A 20,793-nucleotide genomic window follows, 5' to 3' on the forward strand; every position below is an offset into this window, starting at 1 on the left:
CAGAACTGGACTCTCTTCCAGCATCGAAACCACTCCAGACGTTTTTCTAAACCTTCCAAGAAACCTGACTCCAGCTCAGCCTCCCCAAGCGAGAGGCTGGGAATGGAAGGTGACCCCAGAAGGGGAGCGCAGTGCATTCGTGTCCCAGAGTGTCACACGGAAGGGAGGATGAGGGAAATGGTGGCAGGAAGGCCCGGGAAGCTGGGTGAGATGGGGTTGATGACTGGAGCAGACTCGGATCAGGACACCTGCAGCTGCTTCGTGGCTGGAAAATGGAACTGCTGAACCGTGGGAAGTGAAGGGAGGGTGTCACCCGCCCTGTCGCCCAGGCCCCAGGGCTGTCAGGTACGTGGACCGACCCCAGCGGGCAGCAGAGCCCTGGGCCCTCCCACTGCGGCGGGTAGGGGCAGGCCTGAGTTGGAGCCAGAAGCTGCTGCTCACCTGCAGCTCCGAGGGAAGGAGTTAATGAGTGAATGTCCTTTCCAGATGGTGAGGCTTAAAACAACTCTCAGTGGCCCCACGGCAACCCCACGACCAGGGCAGTGGTGCAGGGTCCAGCGATAACTCTACCTACGAGGTTGGACAGACCCGCTCTCGGATCTCCATGTTAGTCTCTGTGCCTCAGTTTCCTCATCTGCCAAATCGGGGTAATAAGATATATGTCCCTCACCGGGTTGTGAGAATGAGGGGCCTGGCGCAGAGCAAGCGCTCACTAAGTGTGAACCATCACCGTCACCGCTTGGCAGGTGAGGAAACCGGGGCTGAGGAGCAGAGATGAGCCAGTAACAGAGCAGGATGGCATGGAGCCCAAGGCTCTCAGTATGGATCCGATTCGGTAGGTTTTATAGAGGAGGCCGAATCAGGGAAATAATCAGGGTGGAAGTATTTTGAAATGAAAACATCCCACAGCAGGTGCCCTGCAAGCAGGGGTTTTTCCTGCCTTCACCATTTTATCCCCAGTGCAGGGCATGGCATACAGATGGTGCACAATAAGTGTTTATAAATGCACACTCTCCAGATCAGCGTGGTACCTCCGCAGTCCGGCCCTCTGCCTGGGGGGCAGCTGTGGTCATATTTAGCATTTGAACCTTTGTAACTCAGAGTCTGACAGGACCTAGGAGGTCATGTTTCCATTACCTTTGACCCTGCATCCTGTGTGTAGTTCTCACTGACAGCCCTGCGTGTTCTACAAACACAGGCGAGTCTCCCTGGGGGAGAAGGGGAAGGGACTCCTGGAAGAGAAGGGGGCAAGTGCTTGTCAACATGATGGAAGCCCTGGTCCCAGAAGGAAGCTTGCTGGGGGCTGGAGGCCGCTGCCCAAGGCCCCACTGTGAGTGATGGGGAGGCTGCTGACTTCCTGGAGCTCGTGGTGTGTAAGGCACAGGCACGTAAGGTCCTTCCAACTGCACGGCGTCCGAGGAAGCCCACAGTGTCTGCTAGTGACTTGGGTACGAGACTGCGGGCTCTGGGACCGCTGCCTCCCAGTTGCCAGCTGGGGCTTTGGGATCCAAGAGCTTGGGGAGGGACACAGGGTTCTGTGGTGGCACAGGGTAGGTTTGGGAGCAAGGGGAGGTGCTGGGTTGCGTGGAGGTACAATACTTGCTGGGCCTCGGGGAGGAGGTGTTGTTGGTGGGTCTGAGGTCCAGGGCTCAAGGCCGGGGATAGATTGGGGATTATCAGCACCCTTGGTCATTGTAGCCATGGGAATGGATGCACCCTTCTCCCACAGGGAGGGAGGTGAAGAGTGAGGAGAAAAGAGGCCAGGGACCTCCAACAGTGAAAGGACGAGCCGCAAAAGAGGCAGCCGAGAGGTGGGAGGAGACCAGGAGCCGGCACAGAAGTTGGGGCTGTCATGGTGTCCGTGCTGCCAAGTCACGTAAGACGAAAAGCGCCTGTTGTGATTTAGACAAATTCTAAACCAAGTGAGAAGCGAGACCGAGGTAAGAGGCCAGACTGCCCCCACCTCCCCCTTTATTCCCATAAAGCTGATTTGGGTGACGTGGCTCTCTCTGCGGTGTCACGGGCTCCTGACGCTGAGCTCGGGAGCCGGCAGACTCACCCACTGGCAGGCACCCAGCCTGCAGGACAAACAAGCAGGGCCCCCACGGCTCGGCTTCCCCGTCGGCCACTCCTGCTTCTGCCGTCTTTGGGCAGCTGGGCCCAAGGGGAAGGCGAGGGGGGGGGGAGGGCACAGAGCCTCGCGGGCCGACAGTCAGAGGAGCGAGAGGAGGGGAGGCGGCTGTGCTCCGGGACGCGGTCCTCCGCGTGGAGGAAAGCGAGGGCGGGCGGTGCCCCTGCAGGCAGGGCCCACTCAGTTTAGTGGCTGAGTGGGAAGGTGGTCGGCGACCCTGGCGACAGCAGGTCCTGTGTGTGGTGGGTGGCGGCCAGAGGCAGCGGCAGGAGTGGTGGGGAGCAGGCGCAGACTGCCAGAAGGGACTGTTGGAAGCAATTCATGGAGGAAAGAGGGGAGAGTGGAGCCGCAGGAAGTGGGTCTAGTGGGTTGTGGGTTAAAGATCAGAGACACACTTGGGTGACTGTATGTGTGTGAGTGAAGTGACAGAGAGAGAGAAGGCAGCCATAGGTGAGAGCATCCTGGATCAAGTAAGAGCTGTTAGGAGACGGGATGGGGTAGACTCCAAGCAAAGGGGGACAGGGGACGGCCAAGCCTCCTTCTACTGGAAGCCGAAGGGGTGAGGGTGCTGGTCTGAGGGCCAAAATTGAGGGAGTGCCCATCTGAAGGTGTCTGTTTTGTCCGTGAGGTGGAGGAGTGAGGAGGGAGCGGAGGGTGGCACCAGGCAGACGTGGGAAGGCTGGAAAGTGGCTGGGAGCACAAGGCCTCTGAGCTGACTCAGAGGGCCTGGGCACGCTGAGGCCAAGAGCCTGGGGACTATGGGGCCTGTGGCTGGGCAACTGTCTTCAGCTGTCCCCCAAAGCTGGTTCCAGGCCCAGGAGATGGACACGTCCATCGTTATGGGTTGAGTTTGGCCAGGAGGATGAGTTCAAAGGTGAGCAGGGTGAGGAGGCTGACACCTGTGGAGGCTGGGCTGTCTTGGAGAGAGGAGTAAGGAGGTCAGAGGCCAGAGTTTGAGAGGAAGACACAGGAGGGGCATCTGGGAGGACCTGGACAGGGAGAGATGGTGGCCTGAGAACAGGAAATGAGGTGCAAATTTCCAAGGTGGAGCCCTTCTGGGGACAAGGGAAACTGTGTGTCGTGGAGTGGGTGGCAGAAATGGAAGAGCAGATAGCTGGAGGTGGGCCTGGCTGCTGCCCAGGATGATGGCTGGCCTTGGAATGGAGAGGACAATAGCGAGGCTGAGCCAAGGCCTTCAGGGTATGAAAGGAGTGACCAGGAGTGACAGTCACGAGGGTGAGAGTGGGACAGCCAGATGGCAGGAGCTGGAGAGCTGCTAGGGGTGTTATAGACGGAGACCGCCGTGCGCCGCCCGTCCTGAACCTCAGTCCATGGAGAGAGCGAGAAGGAGCCCGTTCTTGGGAGAGGGCTGCGGGTGGGAGGAGAGCTGGGACTCAGCTAAAGCAAGAGGTGGAAGAGGAGGAGGAGGGAAGGTGGGGGCAGCAGGGGCGGGGGTGTATTTGGGAGGGTGGGGAACCGGGCTGGGGTCAGGGGACTTCCATGGGAATCCAGAGGGGCTGCACCATGGGAGGAACCCAGAGGGCTGTGCAGACAACTCAAGAGAGTGGGCACAGCAAGTACAGGGCCTCAGCTGACCACAAAGCTGCAAGGAGCACTGTCCCGGCAGCCCCCGGGGGATGATGGGGCGTGGGGACACTCGGCTCTCAGGGGTCATCTACGCCTGGACTAACCAGAGAACCCTCAGGCATTTGCGTGGATCTATGGAACGTGGAGCAATGGGAAGAACAAATGCTTTTAGTTCAGTCACAGAGGGTGGGAAGGTATTTGGTACATCTGATGGAAGATTCCAGAAATGGAGGATATTTATGTAGCTAGATAAGCTTGAGGCAGAGGGATTTCAGGAGGAGAGTGCACAGGCAGCAGGCACCCCCGACCCTCACAGCAGCCCTGCAGGGCAGGCCTTGAGGAGGGGATTCTTCACCTGAGAATGGAATACAAAGACTGTCTCAGGGTGACTCGGGGATTCAAGGCCACAATCAGAGCTCAGTAAGTGAACCACTGTCACCCTGTTTAAGGCCGAGGACCCTGAGGGTTGGGGGCTTTGCGCCAGGCCCACAGGGCCGGATCTGCCCTCGTTCGCGCCCTGGCGACGGCCTCACTCAGCAAGTCCTCCTCCGGAACATGAGTCCCGGAGCCTTGGGTGTCCGGCCTCGGCTTCCTCCCTCTCTCCCAGGCTCGCCCACATCCAGCAGTGGTCACAAGCATGCCTGGACACCAGACTTTGTAGGTGCAGATGCCTCAAAGTTTAGCGACAAACGACGCTGGCCCCCAAACCTGAGGCCCTGCAAAGCAGTGGGGCTCACAGCACTGGGGGACCTCAGAGGAGGACCTGGTAACCCCAATGCTGAGGCAGAGGCTCAGGGCTGGCATCTGGGGAGAGGCACCTGGCTACATGGAATGGCTAGCCCCAGGGGTTTCAGAGACCCGATCAAAGGGCAGGAGGCGTGCAGACGGAGGGACATGTCAGGGGCTCGTTGAGGGGAAGACTGAGGGGAGGCCCATGAAAAACCCAATGTCCTTATCAAGGTCGTGTAAAGCTGCACGTGGGCCAGGGACAGTTAGGGCAAGGTTAGCGGGGGATGGAGGGCAGAACCATGCAACTCACTTCCATCCTCTCTGTCAAAGGGAGCACCCCTCAAACCCGGGCGAGAAGGGCAAACGTGGCAGGCCAGGGGCGGGGGTACCTGTGGACCCTGAGGTCACTTCCAGGACCTGGCACACTCTTGTCCGTCTGCACTGGGTGAGCAAACACCTTTTAGGTCACGTCTCAGTTAATCTGCTTTGGTGCTAAGCAGGGGATGGCAGGTTCTGGAACTCTGGACTGGGGACCTTCACAGGTGTAGCCTAGACGATTCTACAGTGAACTACCAGCTACTGCTGAAGGATTCTGAGTCCTCGCAAGCAGCTGTGATTAGGCACTGAGTCTTTTAAGAACACGTTATGCTGAGCTGGCCTTTTACCATTTCTCCTCTGGTAGGGGAGAAGCCCCAGCCAGGGTGCACCTGAGCGCGTCCCTGACTCCCATGACAGGTTCGAGAAGATGAAGTGGGGGTTGGCTTGTAATGATGACATCACCAGCTTTAGTGGACGTCTTATGGTCACCCCTACACCCCACAACTCCTTCAGCTGCCATTCTCTCTGCGTTCCTCACCAGGCAGCTACTCAAAAATGTGTCTACACGTGGCTCCTTTCTCAGCCCACCTACCCCACCTGGCTTCTCTCCCCATCCCCCCAACTACCCTTGCCAACCTCACTCACCTTCTCCATGGTGCCTGCCCAAAGCATCTTTGGGGTCTCATCTTCCACAATCTCTGAGCAGCAGCCACTGAGTTAACTTCTGGGGAGAGAGGTAATTGATCCTTAATCTCTTCCCTTTAATTAACTTGGAAAAGTAATACATGCACGAAATTAAAAAATTCAACCAGTACAAACAATAAAGTTCCTCCCACCCAGTTACAACGCCCCTTCCCAGAGGCAGTCCTGTAAACATTCTCATAGGTCCTTGCAGACATTTTTATCTACGCACGTTTATATCTCCTTTTTCTTGTCTTTCCACAAATGGGGGCACACATAGGCACTGTGTTGTATTTTACTTCTCTCACTTCATATATTCTGAAGATCATGCTCCCTCCTTTTCACAGAGCGGCGGCCAGGCCTCCTGAGCACCACGCTGCTGGCTTTTTCCTAGGTGGTAGGCTCCCCCTGGCCAGCAACCCCCCCTAGCCACCTGTGGAGGTTGGAGCTCCTCGAAGTGCATTCCTGGGCCCTCTTCTCGTCTTTAAACTTTCCCCTAAGTCACCCCATTTACTCCCAAGGATTTCAGTACCACCCACATTTGTGGACAACTCCCATCTGGCGCCTCCGGCTTGGACCCTTTCGTCCGAGCTCCCAGCTGAAACTGAATTGCCAAGTGCACACGACCAACACTGAACTCATGGTCTTTCCCCCAGATCTGACTCCTTCCGGTCTCCTCCTCACACCCCATCACCAAGTCCTGCAGACAGCACACCCTCATTGCATTCAGAATCGTCATCTGTTCTCTGTTGGCTTCTCCCCTGCCTGCTTTCCCCACCCACTCCTGCTCCTCCTCCGTCTGGTGACGTGGAGCACGCAAAGCTGATTACATTGTGCCCCTGCTCACAAACCCTGGGCAGCTTCCTGTTGCTGTTTGGATCAACTTGAAAATTCTTAGCCCGTCCTGGGAGGGCTGGCAAGATGGGCCACCCGCCTCTCCCCCACGAAGCAGCTCACTTCCCCGTGGGCAGCCCTCCTTGCCTCAGGCTCTCCCTCTCCCTGGAACCCTCCCTGGAATCCCCTCCTCCCTGCCCTGTGCTCCTGACTCTCCTTCACCTGCACTGAAGGTCACTTCCACACGGACGATCTTCCCAATCCCAGGACCCGTGAGACCCCTAAGCTTACCTCTGTCATTAGCCAATGTCTTTTCTCCCTTGAGACCCTAGAATTGTTATTGGCAGGACTGTGACCGTCTTGTTCATGACCGTCAGCTCAGGACGCAGCCGTGTCTGGCAGGTAGAAGTTGCTTACTTATTGGGTGTGTTTGCCGAACAAGCGAATGCCACACTTGTGCCTCCCTCCAGCCCCTGCACATGACGATCCCCTGCCTGGGCACCCTACTTCCTGGTGGCAGTACAACTCCGTGGTTGAGAACTTGAGCTCTGGAGCCACAGTGCCTAGGTTTGAGCTCAGGCTCTGCCAACTTACTGTGTGACCTTGGACAAGTGATTGGTATCTCTGCACTTTGGTTTCTTCATTTGTAAAATGGCACTAATAATAGCATGTAATTCAGAGGATTAAAGGAAACAGTACCTAATTCATTGATTAAAGAAAAAAAGAGCAAGTGCTTAGCACTGAATCCAGCATATGTCTTCTCCCATTCATTCTCGGCCACGTCAAGCCTGCCTTCCCCTCAGCCACGATAACCTCCTACAGCTAACAACCTCTTACTTTTTTTTTTTTTAAGATTGGCATCTGAGCTAACATCTGTTGCCAATCTTTTCTTTTTTTCCCCTCTTCTTCTCCCCAAAGCCCCCCCAGTACATAGTTGCATACTCTAGTTGTAAGCGTCTCTGGTTGTGCCGTGTGGGACACCGCCTCAGCACGGCCTGATGAGCGGTGCCATGTCTGCACCCAGGATCCAAACCAGCAAAACCCTGGGCCGCCAAAGCGGAGTGCGTAAACTTAACCACTTGGCCCCGGGGCGGGCCCAGAACCTCCTACTTCTGATTGTTTTTAGGACAAACGTCACTTCCAGCCCGAGTGCACAGTCTCTGAGCACAGGCTGTCTGCTTGGTCTGCCTTCATTCTCCGAGACTCTGGGAAGAGTGGACTGGAGAAATATTCCTTAATGCACTGAGGAGAGGAGAGGCCTGCGGGGCCGGAGCTCACTTTTCTGGCAGCAATCCACAGGACAGAAGTGAAAGTTGACCCACTCAATTTTCTCTCTTAAATTTTCAAGCAGCTCACCCACAAAACCCATAGATTTTATCTTGATACTCCACAGTCCAACCTAAAACAGTTACAAAATATAAAGAGAGAATTGCCTCAGTGAGGCACAAAGGGTGAAAAGCTAGGATGCAACTTAATAGTGAGATGGTCAAAATAAACATTTTAAGTAATAGCTATTTTATAACATTAAAAAAGTGGAAATTAGAAAACTTTCTATTTTGCATGTTTTTTCAGAGAACTACACTCCAGAGCATGATTCCATTTCCCCTTCAGATTGGTCTCCAACGCCTGGAGGCCTGGGGCCTCGCTGACTGCCCGGCACTCGGCACACTCCAGGTGCTGCGTCCATGTGGGTGGAACGCTGAACCTCCTCTGGAGACCCCTGGGCACACTTTTTGCTCACGTTTTTAAAATGAGATCTCTCAGAAATGCCCCAATGAAATAACAGAAAATAATAAACTTGATTCAGATGAAAACATAGTATTTCCAAGAAAACCATAATAATAAACAAAAGCCTCTGAATAACTGAAATCCTAGAAACAGAGGGCAGCTCTCCGAGGAAACCTCCCAGCCGTACCCTAAGGGGTGCCGGAACGGAGGGCTGCGTGCTGCCCTGCTAAAACAGACGGCATCCAACTCAGCAGGTTCTAGACAAGCCATTTATTCGAAATGCCAACTATATGTAGGATAGTCAGTGTTACATGCTCATCAGTAACAGTAGAAAAATAGAACCAGTGAAAACCTTTGTACAACTGTAATGATACTCAAAAGAGAAATGTATCGTTTTACAATGCTTCACACAGACGAATTCAAGTTTGGAGGTACCTAAATAAAAATACTATATATTTCTTTAAAAAACACTATGTACAATTGAAGCGTAAACAAGTTTTACAAAGTACTGGTTATGCAGGTTGTAGAAAACACTTGCATAGGACATGAAATCAGTTTAAGAAAAATTTCTGAGCCTTTAGCATTGAAGGCACTTGACTTTATACCAGTAACAGCACAACCACAAGAAATGCAGTGTGGAGGGCACCACCCGTCTGAAGCACAGACGTGGTGCACGAACAGCAATGGAGCTCAGGAATCTCTCCCTCTCAGCTGCCCCACCTACGAGCAGGGTTCCACACCACCTGCCCACGGAACCCAGCGACAGTCACGTGCAGGTACCCGACGAAGCTTCCAGAGCTTATCCCACCTCTCAGAATCCACATAAACACACAAACACAAGAGGTTATTTTCAAGACACACACTTGCAAGTAATCTTTCCAGAGAAACGGCCACAGCATTATAATATTCAGAATACGGAAGACTGACACATGGTCTGACGGTTTTCTAGAGGAAAAATAAAATCAAAAAGACTTGCCAATACAATTACACAACAGCTATTGCAATCTATAGGACAAAAAGACAACTTAACATTTTATAAACCATTGTTCGTACAACAGTGTTCATGGAAAATACTAAAGTATCTTCTAGCATGTGACAGTAATTCTTCTAGTAAGGTGATCTGCAACGAGGTTTGAAAGCAAATTACTTAGGAGACGAAGTAAAGCACTGCAGAACCGGGAATAGCACCCATCACTGCTGCTCTAGCAGCAACTGTCCACACAGAGTTGAAAGTCAACCAAATAATTAACAAGTCAAACATTTCCCTTTGAGTTCAGTCCTAAGATAAAGACAGAAATGCCTTAGAACTGCAAAACAAGTATCTTACAAGTGTTTCATAAAACATACTCTCCCCTAAAAGGTGGATTAAACGTTATGAAAACACACATTTTGCCAAACAGTCATGGGAAATGTCAGCCCTTCCCCTCTGGAGACTGATGCGTGGGGTCAGCATGGAGCCGCACGGGTGCTGCCGCATGCGCTGTCCCCGTCACTCCGGGCATCATCGCCTTAATTCAGATGGACAAGTAGTGCTCACTGCTAGGACATGAAGAAGTCAACAGAAAACCCAATAAAAGACGGCAATCATAACAAAAAAAGTTTTTGAGGAAGCAAAATCAAGAATTAGGTAAGGTTTCATAGAGAGTTCCAGAAAAAGATTCAAATATAAAGAACTTATTCAAAATCCTTAAAACCTAACTGGTTACTGAAATGTCAGGAGAGCTGAGGTCCAGGGCACGTGCCTAGAGAAAGCTAACCGGGTGAGTGGAGAAAGGGTATGGAACATAGAAAATTCAAACAACTACTTTTCAGGAATAATTTTTGCTTTTCATGCTATTTTTTTTCCCTTAGAAGTCAGAACTTAAATTATTCATCAAAATCACAAACCTAAAACAAAAATATGAGAAAAAGATCAACAGCATCTTGGATACACGTGGATCGCTCCATGATCTAAATGGTAGTTCTCTAACCTCAACACGGCGGGCACCAAAGGTGGCGATTGTCTGACGGCCTGATTGTCCGTGGCCTCAAGAGGAGATCTGGTATTTTGAGATTTGGTTCTCGTAAAATTTCTACACTGAATAAAATGGCAGGTCCTGTGGCCTAAGTTTCTATTATACATGTTTTTTTCTGAGAGCAATCTTACTCAGACTTCACATTTACCTTAGTACAGCATTACAAGATTTTAATGCTTAGTAAGCATTAAAAAAGATTGAATAGATGGGTTCAAAAGCCAGAGGCACATAGCTATTCAATCTACCCTATCAACCATACTTCACAAGCTACATTGAAAGTCCACCGACACCTACCCTAACACACACAAACCCCATCCGTGTACCTTCTGCACGTCACATCAGCCCACGATCCCACAGACTAAAGCAAGTTTCTCTCTACACACACAGTTTAGCCAGGTAAGCTGCTAAATGGTTAAAAGCAAAGTTCACAAATTAAACAAAACTATGAACCGTGGCCACTTATTTTTAGAATTATATTTTGGGAATATGAAAGAATATTTAATAAATTTTCAGAAAAATCAATGTGTGGCAACAATAGCTCGTCTAATGTTTTAAAAAAAGAAAAACAGGTCAGAGATGAGAAAGTTTTTTTCTCCACCCAAATTAGCTCTACTCATTCTTATTTGCAGTACCAGCCCAGAATAGAAATTTAAAACAGTATCAAAATAATTCATGTCAATAACGTATATAAACACACATTAGACCATATGGTGGAATTAACAATTTTTTGTTTCTGAAGAGAGACAGACTGAGATTGGCTTCAAAAGACACCATCATCTATTATAAAGAGTCAAACCTCCTAAAAATGAGAAGAGAGTCCTATGTTTTTCTATCTTTAAAAAAAGGAGCCTCAAAGGCGCTGCGTAGCGGCCCTTACAGTAGACGAGCGTGAACTCTGGGGGCCCTGGAGCCAGGATGCGACGTCACCAACACGAGTGCACCAGCAGCAGCTAACTAGTCAGGCAGCGAACGAGTGGTAGCGGTCTGCCGGTGTGCACAGAGACACTGACATGGTTCCCATTTTGAGACTATCTACTGTTAGGGTTTTTTAAAATGTCAGATTATTCCTGAGTGTATATCCACAGGGTAAAGTGGGAAAAGACTGTAAGAGAAACTACAGTTTCAGGAGAAATCAGAGTTGTTAACACCCAATAGAAACCTATTTACTTAAAAGTGCATGTAATTCATTTAAATGGTAGCTTGTAAAGGCTCCCTAGCCCTGCATAGTTTCCGAGTGAGTGTGAGTGATTCATAGTTTTTTATATATATATATATATATATATATATATATATATATATATATATATATATATACACATACATAGAAAAGAGGCTCCCAAACAGCCTTCACGGGAGGGAGCGGCCAGGACGTCTCTTTTCTTCTAAGTGCTACGGCTGCGTGTGTATGTGTTTGTAAAAATACAAAGTGAATACTCGAATAATGTTGAAGTGATTTAAAAACTCAAATACTAATATATTTACATTGGAGAGTAAGAAAAAAACAGTCCTTAGCTCACACACTGCCCTTCCAAGGGAGAGGGTCTTCAAAGACCCCGTGTGCTCAGTGGTTCAGTAAAATCCCAAACCAGCGTCCCCACTGGAGTTCAAGTAGGACATGTAGTGTTTCAATGAAAAAAAAAGTTTTGTTTTCTTTTTTGGTGACAAAGCATTATGCATTATACAACAACTTTTTATAGGACACCAAGGTTCAGACACACTTTGAAAAACATTTAAAAGAAAACTAATGCTTACAAACACCAAATGACATCCATAAGACTGAAGCCCTTTTGTTTTTTGTTTTTTTCCCACAGAGAGCAAGACAACTGAAGGCAGCAAGCAGTCATTGCCCCATCGCAGCTGGAGAGTCGAAGTGCAGAACCAGAAACCGCGTGGTGCCACCTTTAAGTCACTTCGCTATTTCCACTGCTTCCTGACCCCAAGAAATCCCATCTCTTTAGAACCTCGTTGGGTGGCACCCCAATCCACACTACCAGAATTCACACGATCCTGACAGTGTCCACTCTGTGAATAAAGCACTAGCTTTTGCCTGGGCACAAAAGGCTTTTCTCCTTCTTGTTCTTTACCGAACCAGAAAACTTCAGGATCCTGGCCAGACTCCTGCTGGAGGAATGAAGACTAGCTCCCAAGACTTATTAAAAAAGAATGACATTAGATGTATGGAGATTGAGCAGGAAGATCTCTGAACTAAAACAATTACTGAAAAGAGAGGAGCGTTTTGATGTTCTGTTCTTTGGAATTTCTATAATTAAAAAATAAACACAGAGCTATTTCATAAGAAAATACATCTTAGTGTGCATTCCAATGCACGTGGAAATTGGTAGATGAAAGGTAAAATGCAAAAAAGTATGAAAATACAGTCCTTTAAATGTGGCAATCAAGTTTAACATACTGATATAAAATCAATACAGATAAAATAAATGTACAAGTGCAAAAAAAATTCCATCATTTTAAAGAGGAAAAAAAAGTGCCAGCTTGCTTGCTCTTAAAAATGCTTCCCCACACAATTTTTCAAACACAAAATAGACAGATGCAGCATTCAAAATAACCCTCTCAGCATGCCATGTCTAATAAACATGTATATACAAAAACTAGGATAAAATAATGTGAAACTGAGTTCTCAGCTGGCATCAACGAGCTGGCCTCTAAGTTGTCGGGTTGCATCGTCAAGGGGGTGTTTCACAGCTCAGGCACAGACGACGTGGAGGCTGCGCTCAGAGGGCGGACTTTTTGTAGAGGAAGTCTGGCTTGCTGGGTGACCTCCTTCCTCTGCTCACTGAGTCTTCCCTTTCCAAATCAGTACCCCGCTGAGCTCCGTGGCCCAGGGGCTCGCCGTCTGCCAGTCTTCCACTGGGCCTCTCTTGCGGAGCGTCAGAGCCACACGCAGAATGGGAAGGCCTGCTAGGGGTCAGCCCAGAGGTCAGGTCGGTCTCTGCTGCTGTGCGTCCCCTCACAGGGGCCGGACCACCGCCGGTGTTTTCTGGGGCTGCCAAGGGAAAGTCTGACCGCTGGGGAGGTTGCTCAACCACATCGAGGTGTATCGGCTCGTTCTTTTGTCTGTGCAGACGCGCATCAGGGGAAAGTGGATGTTCTCTCCTGGCTTCTTCCTGCTTTTTAGGAGAGGTCTGGCTAGGCAGGTAGGCTGACTTTAAGCCACTTGGTGAAGCCTTACTGTGGCTATACAAATCGGGACCAAAATATCCACCTTGCGAAGGGGAAGGGGTGCGTCTGCCAGGAGCAGGAGTACAAGGTCTGCAAGCAGCGTTCGAGAAGTCATAGAAATCCGGATATTCCCGCTGATTTTCTCGAGCATCTGTTTTTTGCTCTAGTGTGTGTTTCTTTCGAGATGTGTGTGTATGCCTCTGTGGAATACACGATAGATGCTGGGGAGGCCCTGGTCCTACTTCAGAAACTGACTGGCTTAATTCTGTGTCCACAGCAAGTTCTGGAAGCCTCCTGTCCTTGAGTGATAGTGTGGACACACCCATGGCGATATCTGGCATCAGCTCATTTAGCACAGGTTGTGTACACTGCAAACAGAAACAAAGCACGGAGGGTTAAAAGAAAAAGGCCCACAACTCCCTGTTTGCAAAAATGATGTTCACTGATTTTGTTTACTCATTATAAAAGTAATACATGCTTATTTTTAAGAATGATAAAAATACAGAAAACTTTATATAAAGGCAAAAAACCCCCCACCTTAACCTTACCTACTGTGAGATAACCACTATTAGCATTTTGAGGTATTTCTCTTTGTTTTTCTTTGCACATATATTAATTTTCACAAAATTTAGTGCATACATAATTCTGTCATTAAATCTTCTTTGAGATTACTATTTAAATTACTGTGTACTATTCCACGGTATTGGTGAGCCATGCCTTATTTAACCATTCTCCCACAGCTGGACATTAAGCTTCTTTTCAGCGTTTCCCTATTATAATCAAGACTGTAACGAACATACACACTGACCACCTTTATAGAGAGTTTACTGAAGATGTAAAGTAGTAGGACTCTTTTAATTGGAGAACTGACAGCCAGGCCAACAAGACGGGGAAATGGTTTATCAAACACTGTCCACCTTTGCTGCTCCTTCTTTTTGGGGGTTTAGAGGGGCAGCAGGGAGAGCAGGGAGAAGGGTGTAGGTGAGTAAGGTTCCCAATCTGACCCAAGGTGTACACTAGTCCATAGATTCCAAAAAGTTGTATTCTAACGAAGATTCCCTGAACTAATATATGCATCTTTTGTTTTTCTCTATATTGAATGCTACTGATGCAGTGTGGTGTGACTGAGCAGGAAGAGTTAAAAATCACTTTTTTTCCCCCAAATGCATTATATAAAACAAATTCAACCTCTAATGCAGTGCAAAATCAAGTAAAGAAATCTTGCCTAATTTTACTAGCAACTAGTAAAGTACCTCCTGCGATCGGCAGTCAGTGAGCGCTCTGATGGGCAGAGACAAGCACGAGGACTGACTGACTGCTCATTTTCTGAATGGGGAGTCTCTTGCCACATTGTTCCTGACGGTATACTTGCTGTAAGGAACTTCCCCTTCCTGCCCCTTCGGAGCATTTCGTAGAACAGTGGAGTGTACAGAAGAGAATTCAGGGGCAGATTCTAGACACATGCTTGAATAGAACACTAAGAAGCTTGTAATATCCACTGTAGCGCCCAGTAACCGCAGCCCTTCCGAACACCCGCAAATGAACATGAGGATAAGGAGGGGACTCGACCACACCCACCACAGACACCTCCAGTCTCTCTCCCTGTCCTTTCTCATTCACCTACACTCTCCTTCTCTCCCCCTTTGCCATACCCCTCAAGTCTATGCTTTCAGCTTGTCAGTAACACTTCTGGGCACTGATGAGTCCCAGTAGGGCTCTTGGAGCCAGGGGAATTGCTTCTAATATTCCATAAATGTTCATTTTAGGTTAAGTTATGCTAGTACTGACTTACCACTTGTTTCTCAGATGCTACTGCTGCTGAGGCGGCGGCGGCAGCTACCGTCTGCCTCCCCAGTGCTGCAGGGTTGGTACAATCAGGTGCTGCTGCTTTAACACCTGGCAGATAGACTGGAGGGGGGCCAGCTTTAGGGGCTGTTCTAGAGTGAAACAGGGAATGATTACAGGGATAAGAAAACGAACGTGAAGGAGGATGCTGACTGGGAGGTCTCTGTTTCCAGCCTGCTTTGAGTTGGTTATGGATTGGGGTAGCTGGGGGGTGGTACGGAGGCGGTGGAGGGGGCAAGGGTGGATGGAAGGCCACAAAAGAGTCCAGATCTGTAAACATGGTTTCTGCAGCGGGGGTACTGTTAACTCGACATCTCCCAGACTGTCTCATTGTCAAGAGCGGACTTTCATCCCCAAAACGTTCATCAGGAAAGAACTTGTGAGGATTCTAAGAAAGATTAAAAAAAAAAAAGTTAGAACATTTATTAGCAGATTTCCTAGATGGAAATTTACTGGCTGAGAGAGTTAAGTGAGTACCTAAGAAAACCACGGTCAGCAAGAGTAAAAGGCAAGCATATTCTTCTAGGCCAGAAGCCCAAGGAAAAATTACCTTAATAATAGTACAAAAGGATCGAGGGTGGCCTCTGCAGCCTAAGACCCAGCTGTCAAGGAGAGCTGCTTAACTGGATATTCCAGCAAGCAGGTCAGTAATCTCTGGCAAGATTATGTGATAACACAAAACCAGGAAATAAAACCTAATCCAACTATGTCTTTGCTAAGAAAATAAAATAAACACAAGACACCAAAGGTAGAAAAGACATACAAGGGAGGATCCTCCTAGAACTTGCTGACAAAAGAGCTGTACACTCTCAGTCTGAGGTAAAAACTACAGAACAATTCCTTACCTATTACATATGACCAAGTCTGATTAATATTGTGATAAACATTACATGGGAATACTTAAATTATAAAACTTTTATATAACTTAAGATATCAAATTAAGATACAATTTAGAATGACAAAGAGAACAGAAAAGAATAGAAAATAAGACTACCTACTTTAGGGGGGAAACCACAGCAAAAAATGAAAGTCAAGAACCTACAAATGGCCTGCTGCCTCGCCTAAGAACACCACAGCACGCTCCCCTTTGAAGACTCAGGGTTTGGAGTCAGTGGTGAGAAAACAGTTCAGTCACTCAGCCAGAGGGACTTGAATTGTATTTTAGGCTCTGAATTAGTGGCTGGGAGCAGGCTACTTTACACATTCTATCTTCATTGCAAAACCAGTGTCACCGCTTTAGTACCTAACAATTATTAGAAATGAGGTTTTTTTTTCCTGCTAGTTTAAAAAAAAAAGCACCCATTCCTTCATTCTCATGCTTACAGAGTTTAACCCATCAGGCAGAAAATTTCTCATAATGTGAGGGAGAGAGAAGAAAAAGAGGGGGACCTGGAAGAGCTGTAAGTATGGCAGTGGGGTGACGACATCAGGGAGAGGGCAGGGGAGGGTCACAATCGTCTGCTTCCTCTTTCACCTGTTGGGCACACACACCAAGAGCTTTCAGCAGTCCCCATTTATATGCTTATTATGCAGAGAGACATAGCTGCTTACAGAGAGCACCTCTCCTCTTCACCACAATCCATTTTACAGGTAAGGAAACTAATGCTCAGAGTGGTTAAGTAACTGGTCCAAGTTAACTAACTGGTAAGCAGCAGAGCCAGGACATAAACCCAGTTCTCCCTGCAGAGCCTGTGCTCCATCTACTCTACCAGACTGCCTCTCACCAGGGGGGCTTTCAGCTCATCCAAGACACTAGAGGCAGTGTGGGAAGACAAAGAGGCAGACTATGAGGGCTCCTGGGGGGGTCTAAAGCACTGCTGAATAATGATCGAGGCGCCCCACTTTAAACAGTGGAATGCTGCTTCCCACCTGCAAGAGCTCTGCAGCAGCATCTGCCAGACCGAACTCTCTCAGCACGCGAATCTGAATTTCATAGCTGACCGTGGCGCCTTCCCCGCAGTTGAGCGCGTAGGCTCTCTGCACCTGCTCGGTGTGCCGCAGCTCCTGCAGACGTCTGACCATGGCCTTCATGATGAGGAGACGGGGAACTGCAACGAGAAAAGCAGTCTGTGGGCAAAACAGCTGAGTTACGCCAAAGGCCATCCCACGAGCACAAGGGAAAAAGCCTGTGTTTTGCATCAGAATCTTCTTATAAATTTGCTGATAGTATTTTAATTTCCTGGCACACAGTAATTTATATACTTCTAATTACTTTTTAATGTTTTAAAATTTCACTGTGCCCAAAAGGTTCTTGATAATAACAAACAGCTCCTGGGCTGTATTATTAGTTCATAGCCTAAATAAAATTTTACTTGCATATATCTTCTTCTGAATCTCAGCATATTTCATAAGTCTTTTAAAACATCCATTCTTTTATTCAAATAATTTTTTGAGTCCTGACTATGCACCAGGAGTGGACTCAGGTATTAGGGTGCACAGATCAAAGGATGTGGTCCCTGTCCTCAAAGAGCTCTGGTTTCAGTGAAGGAAACTACATAAGTCAGTACAGTGCAGGCCATACACAGTCCCAGAGAGAAATATGCAAAGGAGGCTGAAGGGGTCTGCAGGAAGGGGCCCCCAACCCAGACTGGAGGCCGGCAGGAAAGGTTTCCTAGACAAAGTGACCCAGGTGGAGTCTTGAATGAGAGAAGCAGGCAGGTAAAGAAACTGGAGCGAAGGCCAGTTTCTGAGCAGAAGGACCAGGCACGTGTAAAACATGCAAATAAGGGACCGCATGGCACCAGTAGTTGGCACAGCTAGAAGAACCCAGGTTTCAAAGGTATAAGCAGGAAAAGTATAAAGAGAGAAGGCTGGAAGGACGGGTAGGGCAGATCATGAATGACTCTGTAGGTCATGATGAGGAGTTTAAACTGCACCTGTGTACAACAGGCTGTCACTCGTGCAAGGGAACGATAGCATCAGAGCTGTGAGGTAGCAGGCATACTTAGAGTAGTGCAGAGCAGGGGCTGGAAAATATGGCCTTTGGGCTAAATCAAGCCCGTCACTTGTACCTGTAAATAAAGTTCCACTGGCACACAGCCACACCCATTTGTTGAGGTATTGTCTATGGCTGCTTTCGGCCCACAATGGCAGAGCTGAGCTGTTGCGACAGAGACGGCCTACCCCACAAAGCCTAAAATGTTTACCATCTGGCCTTCACAGAAAAAGTCTGCCAAGCCCCGGTGTAAAGGCCAGAATGGGAGTAAGGTTAGCGGCAGGAACTCAGGTTAGGCACCTGACTAAGGCTGTAGCTGAGGGCTGGGGAAGACCGGGTGAAGTCTAGAAATATCTGTGAGACAAACTGACCAGAGCAGTCCTTGATTATTATTTTGGGGAAAGGGTAGCAACCATTTACTGAGTGCTTACTTTGCGCCAGGCAAACTCCTGAGCACATTACTCATGGTGCTTCCTTAAATCTTCACAACAACCCTACAAAGAAGATAATATCCCCATTTCTCAGACAAGGAAATTAATGCTCAGGGAAGTAAATATCTCGCCCAAAGTCACACAAATAAAGTGGCAGAGCCATGATATGAGCCCACGAGTCATCTCCAATAAGCTCTCAGCCTCTTGTTAGAGTGTGGTGGGCAAGGGAGGAAGAATCAGGACATAGCACAGGGCCATGTCTCAATAAACAACAGACAGACAAGTCTTATTTTTCTGAGCATAGTTAATTGTGAATATCTTTAGGCTTTTGAGATTCAGTTCTAAGATTAAATTATGTTGCTATTCAATTGTATTAACACAAGCTGACAGATCTCGTGCTAATTGCCAAAGCTTCAACATCTGCACAAATCAGCTACAGAGATATTTCTCTTCATACTGTTGTTTAATGTATACTTTAAATAAACATGTAGTGGCCAAATCTGATAAGGCAACAAACAATCAGACATTGTCTCAGAATAAAATGCATGTGTTCAATTAAAAGTTCTGTCATTGTCTTATATTTATCCTTAATTGAAACAGACATTTATAAGCAGAACATATTGGCACCATTTCCAGTCAGTTTGCTGATTTTTTGAATCTTGCAATGGTAATTGGCAAGAGCTATAAATTTCACAGATGGTTACTAGTCTTGCCACGGTGATCATTTCGTAATGTATATAAATGTTGAATCACTATGATGTACACCTGAAACTAATATAATGTGTCAACCATACTTCAATACAAAAAAGAACATTGCATTTTATCTCCCAAGTCACATGTATTTCAGCCACTACATAATAATTAAAATAATACCTGAGATTTCTACAGCGGAAAAAAAGAGCTACAAATTTCGGAACCCCAGATCGCTATGGATTTTCTTACCGAAGAAACTGAGAATAGAGCCCTTTGGTTAAAGTCAACATTAACCGACGCTCAGAAGTTTTTGGACGTGACAGCTCTACCACTATCTGTGGCCGGTTTACTCAAAGTCATAAGACATGAGCCTGCACTACAGTACAATTCACAGAGCAGATCTTGGGAAACCGGATCTCCAAGAAACCAATAGTGATCACGTTTTGGGGGACATGTCTAGACTCAAAGATAGTAGTTTACAATACTTTTCCCAAAGGGTCTGATAATGTGAGAAATACCCTATGGTGATAAAAAATCTGAATTCCTCTAAACCAGTGGTTCTCAACAAGAGGCAACTTTGCCCTGCAGGACACATCTGGCAATGTCTAGAAATATACAAATGTTTCCAAAAGGTTGTCACAAAGAGGTAGGGGTGTGTGTGTCTGACTGTGTGTGCATGTGCTACTGGCATCTAGTGAGTACAGGTCACGGAAGCTGCACACCCTACAATGCACAGGACAGCCCCATGACAAAGGATGATCCAGCCCTAACTGTCAAGTGGGACAAGGTTGAGAAATGCTGGGGTAAAATAAAAAACTGCATATATTTGTTACTGTAAAACAAAACACAAAACAAAAAACTTAGCTTATAAGTACTTATTCTTTAATGCGAACAATGCATAATGGGTATTGGAACATGGAAAGAATTAGCTTATATAAAGGGGTTACAAAAAATGATCAGACTATTCCTTTAAATATAAATGCTTGACACAAGGCTACTGCCTTACCTGGAATTTCATTGGCTACGACTGAAGGAGGGCTTGACTGGTTACTGCTGATCTGCTGGTGGCTGATCACGTGACAGCACTGTGGCACAGCATTATTGACCATGTAAAGCGTGTCTGGCACATTGGACATTCTAACCATTCGCAAACGCACAAGATCTGTTTGTTCCACCATCATCTCGTCTAGCACTGACTGAAATAACATTTCAGTATTAATACAAGTAGTCAATCCTTCATCTCTGTTAAATCACATTTGGAGAAAGATTATTACCTTCATCACATAAAAAGGGAATTATTGTTTCCAGTGTATGAAGCTTAAAATCAGTGGTGAAAGGAGAAAGTACCCCTACCTCTTTAATTTTTAAAGAAACCTTTTGGAGCATCTTTGAAAAGAAATAATCATCTTCTGAAAAGTTTGCTTTTAATTGAAGTATTTAAAATTTGAAAGAGGGATATAAAATTAATCAGAAGTAAATTATACATAAAGTCACTATAAAAAAATAATGTACACATGGGCTAAATATCAGATCCAACAAGAAATGCTCAAAATACAAAATATTATAGATTGATATTAAATTCAACAGATCTATAAACAAACCCAATTGTTAAATTAGTTTCAGAGCAATCTATTTCAACAATCTATCTCTACCGAATGGCCAAATGATAAAATGTATAACGTTTTC

The 20,793-nt window shown here is 47.3% G+C and overlaps 1 protein-coding gene and 2 long non-coding RNA genes across 6 annotated transcripts in view; 1 reads left to right on the forward strand and 2 right to left on the reverse strand.

Moving 5' to 3' along the window:
• The first annotated feature begins 1,802 nt into the window (after positions 1-1,802).
• LOC139079436 (uncharacterized) lies at positions 1,803-12,059 on the forward strand. Its single transcript, XR_011533110.1, has 2 exons — positions 1,803-1,940; positions 11,835-12,059. It is a non-coding gene; the product is annotated as an uncharacterized lncRNA (long non-coding RNA).
• On the reverse strand, positions 3,940-6,126 carry LOC139079437 (uncharacterized). The gene is made up of 3 exons (XR_011533111.1): positions 5,986-6,126; positions 5,411-5,489; positions 3,940-4,073 (listed from the first exon to the last, which is right to left on the reverse strand). It is a non-coding gene; the product is annotated as an uncharacterized lncRNA (long non-coding RNA).
• BTBD7 (BTB domain containing 7) overlaps positions 11,653-20,793 on the reverse strand; it is an 88,673-nt gene continuing 79,532 nt past the window's right edge. For 2 of the 4 annotated variants that reach the window (XM_070594485.1, XM_008530642.2), the window contains exons 8-11: positions 20,114-20,303; positions 16,918-17,096; positions 14,996-15,436; positions 11,653-13,571 (exon numbers count right to left, since the gene is read on the reverse strand). In XM_070594485.1, coding sequence (XP_070450586.1) covers positions 12,756-13,571; positions 14,996-15,436; positions 16,918-17,096; positions 20,114-20,303 — 1,626 coding nt within the window. In that variant the 3' untranslated portion in view covers positions 11,653-12,755. Of the gene's footprint in view, positions 13,572-14,995; positions 15,437-16,917; positions 17,097-20,113; positions 20,304-20,793 lie in introns of those variants that run through there. The other 2 variants (XR_011533107.1, XR_011533108.1) reach the window with 1 other exon arrangement.

This window comes from Equus przewalskii, chromosome 25 (assembly GCF_037783145.1).
Source record: "Equus przewalskii isolate Varuska chromosome 25, EquPr2, whole genome shotgun sequence".
Classification (NCBI taxonomy): Eukaryota; Metazoa; Chordata; class Mammalia; order Perissodactyla; family Equidae; genus Equus; species Equus przewalskii.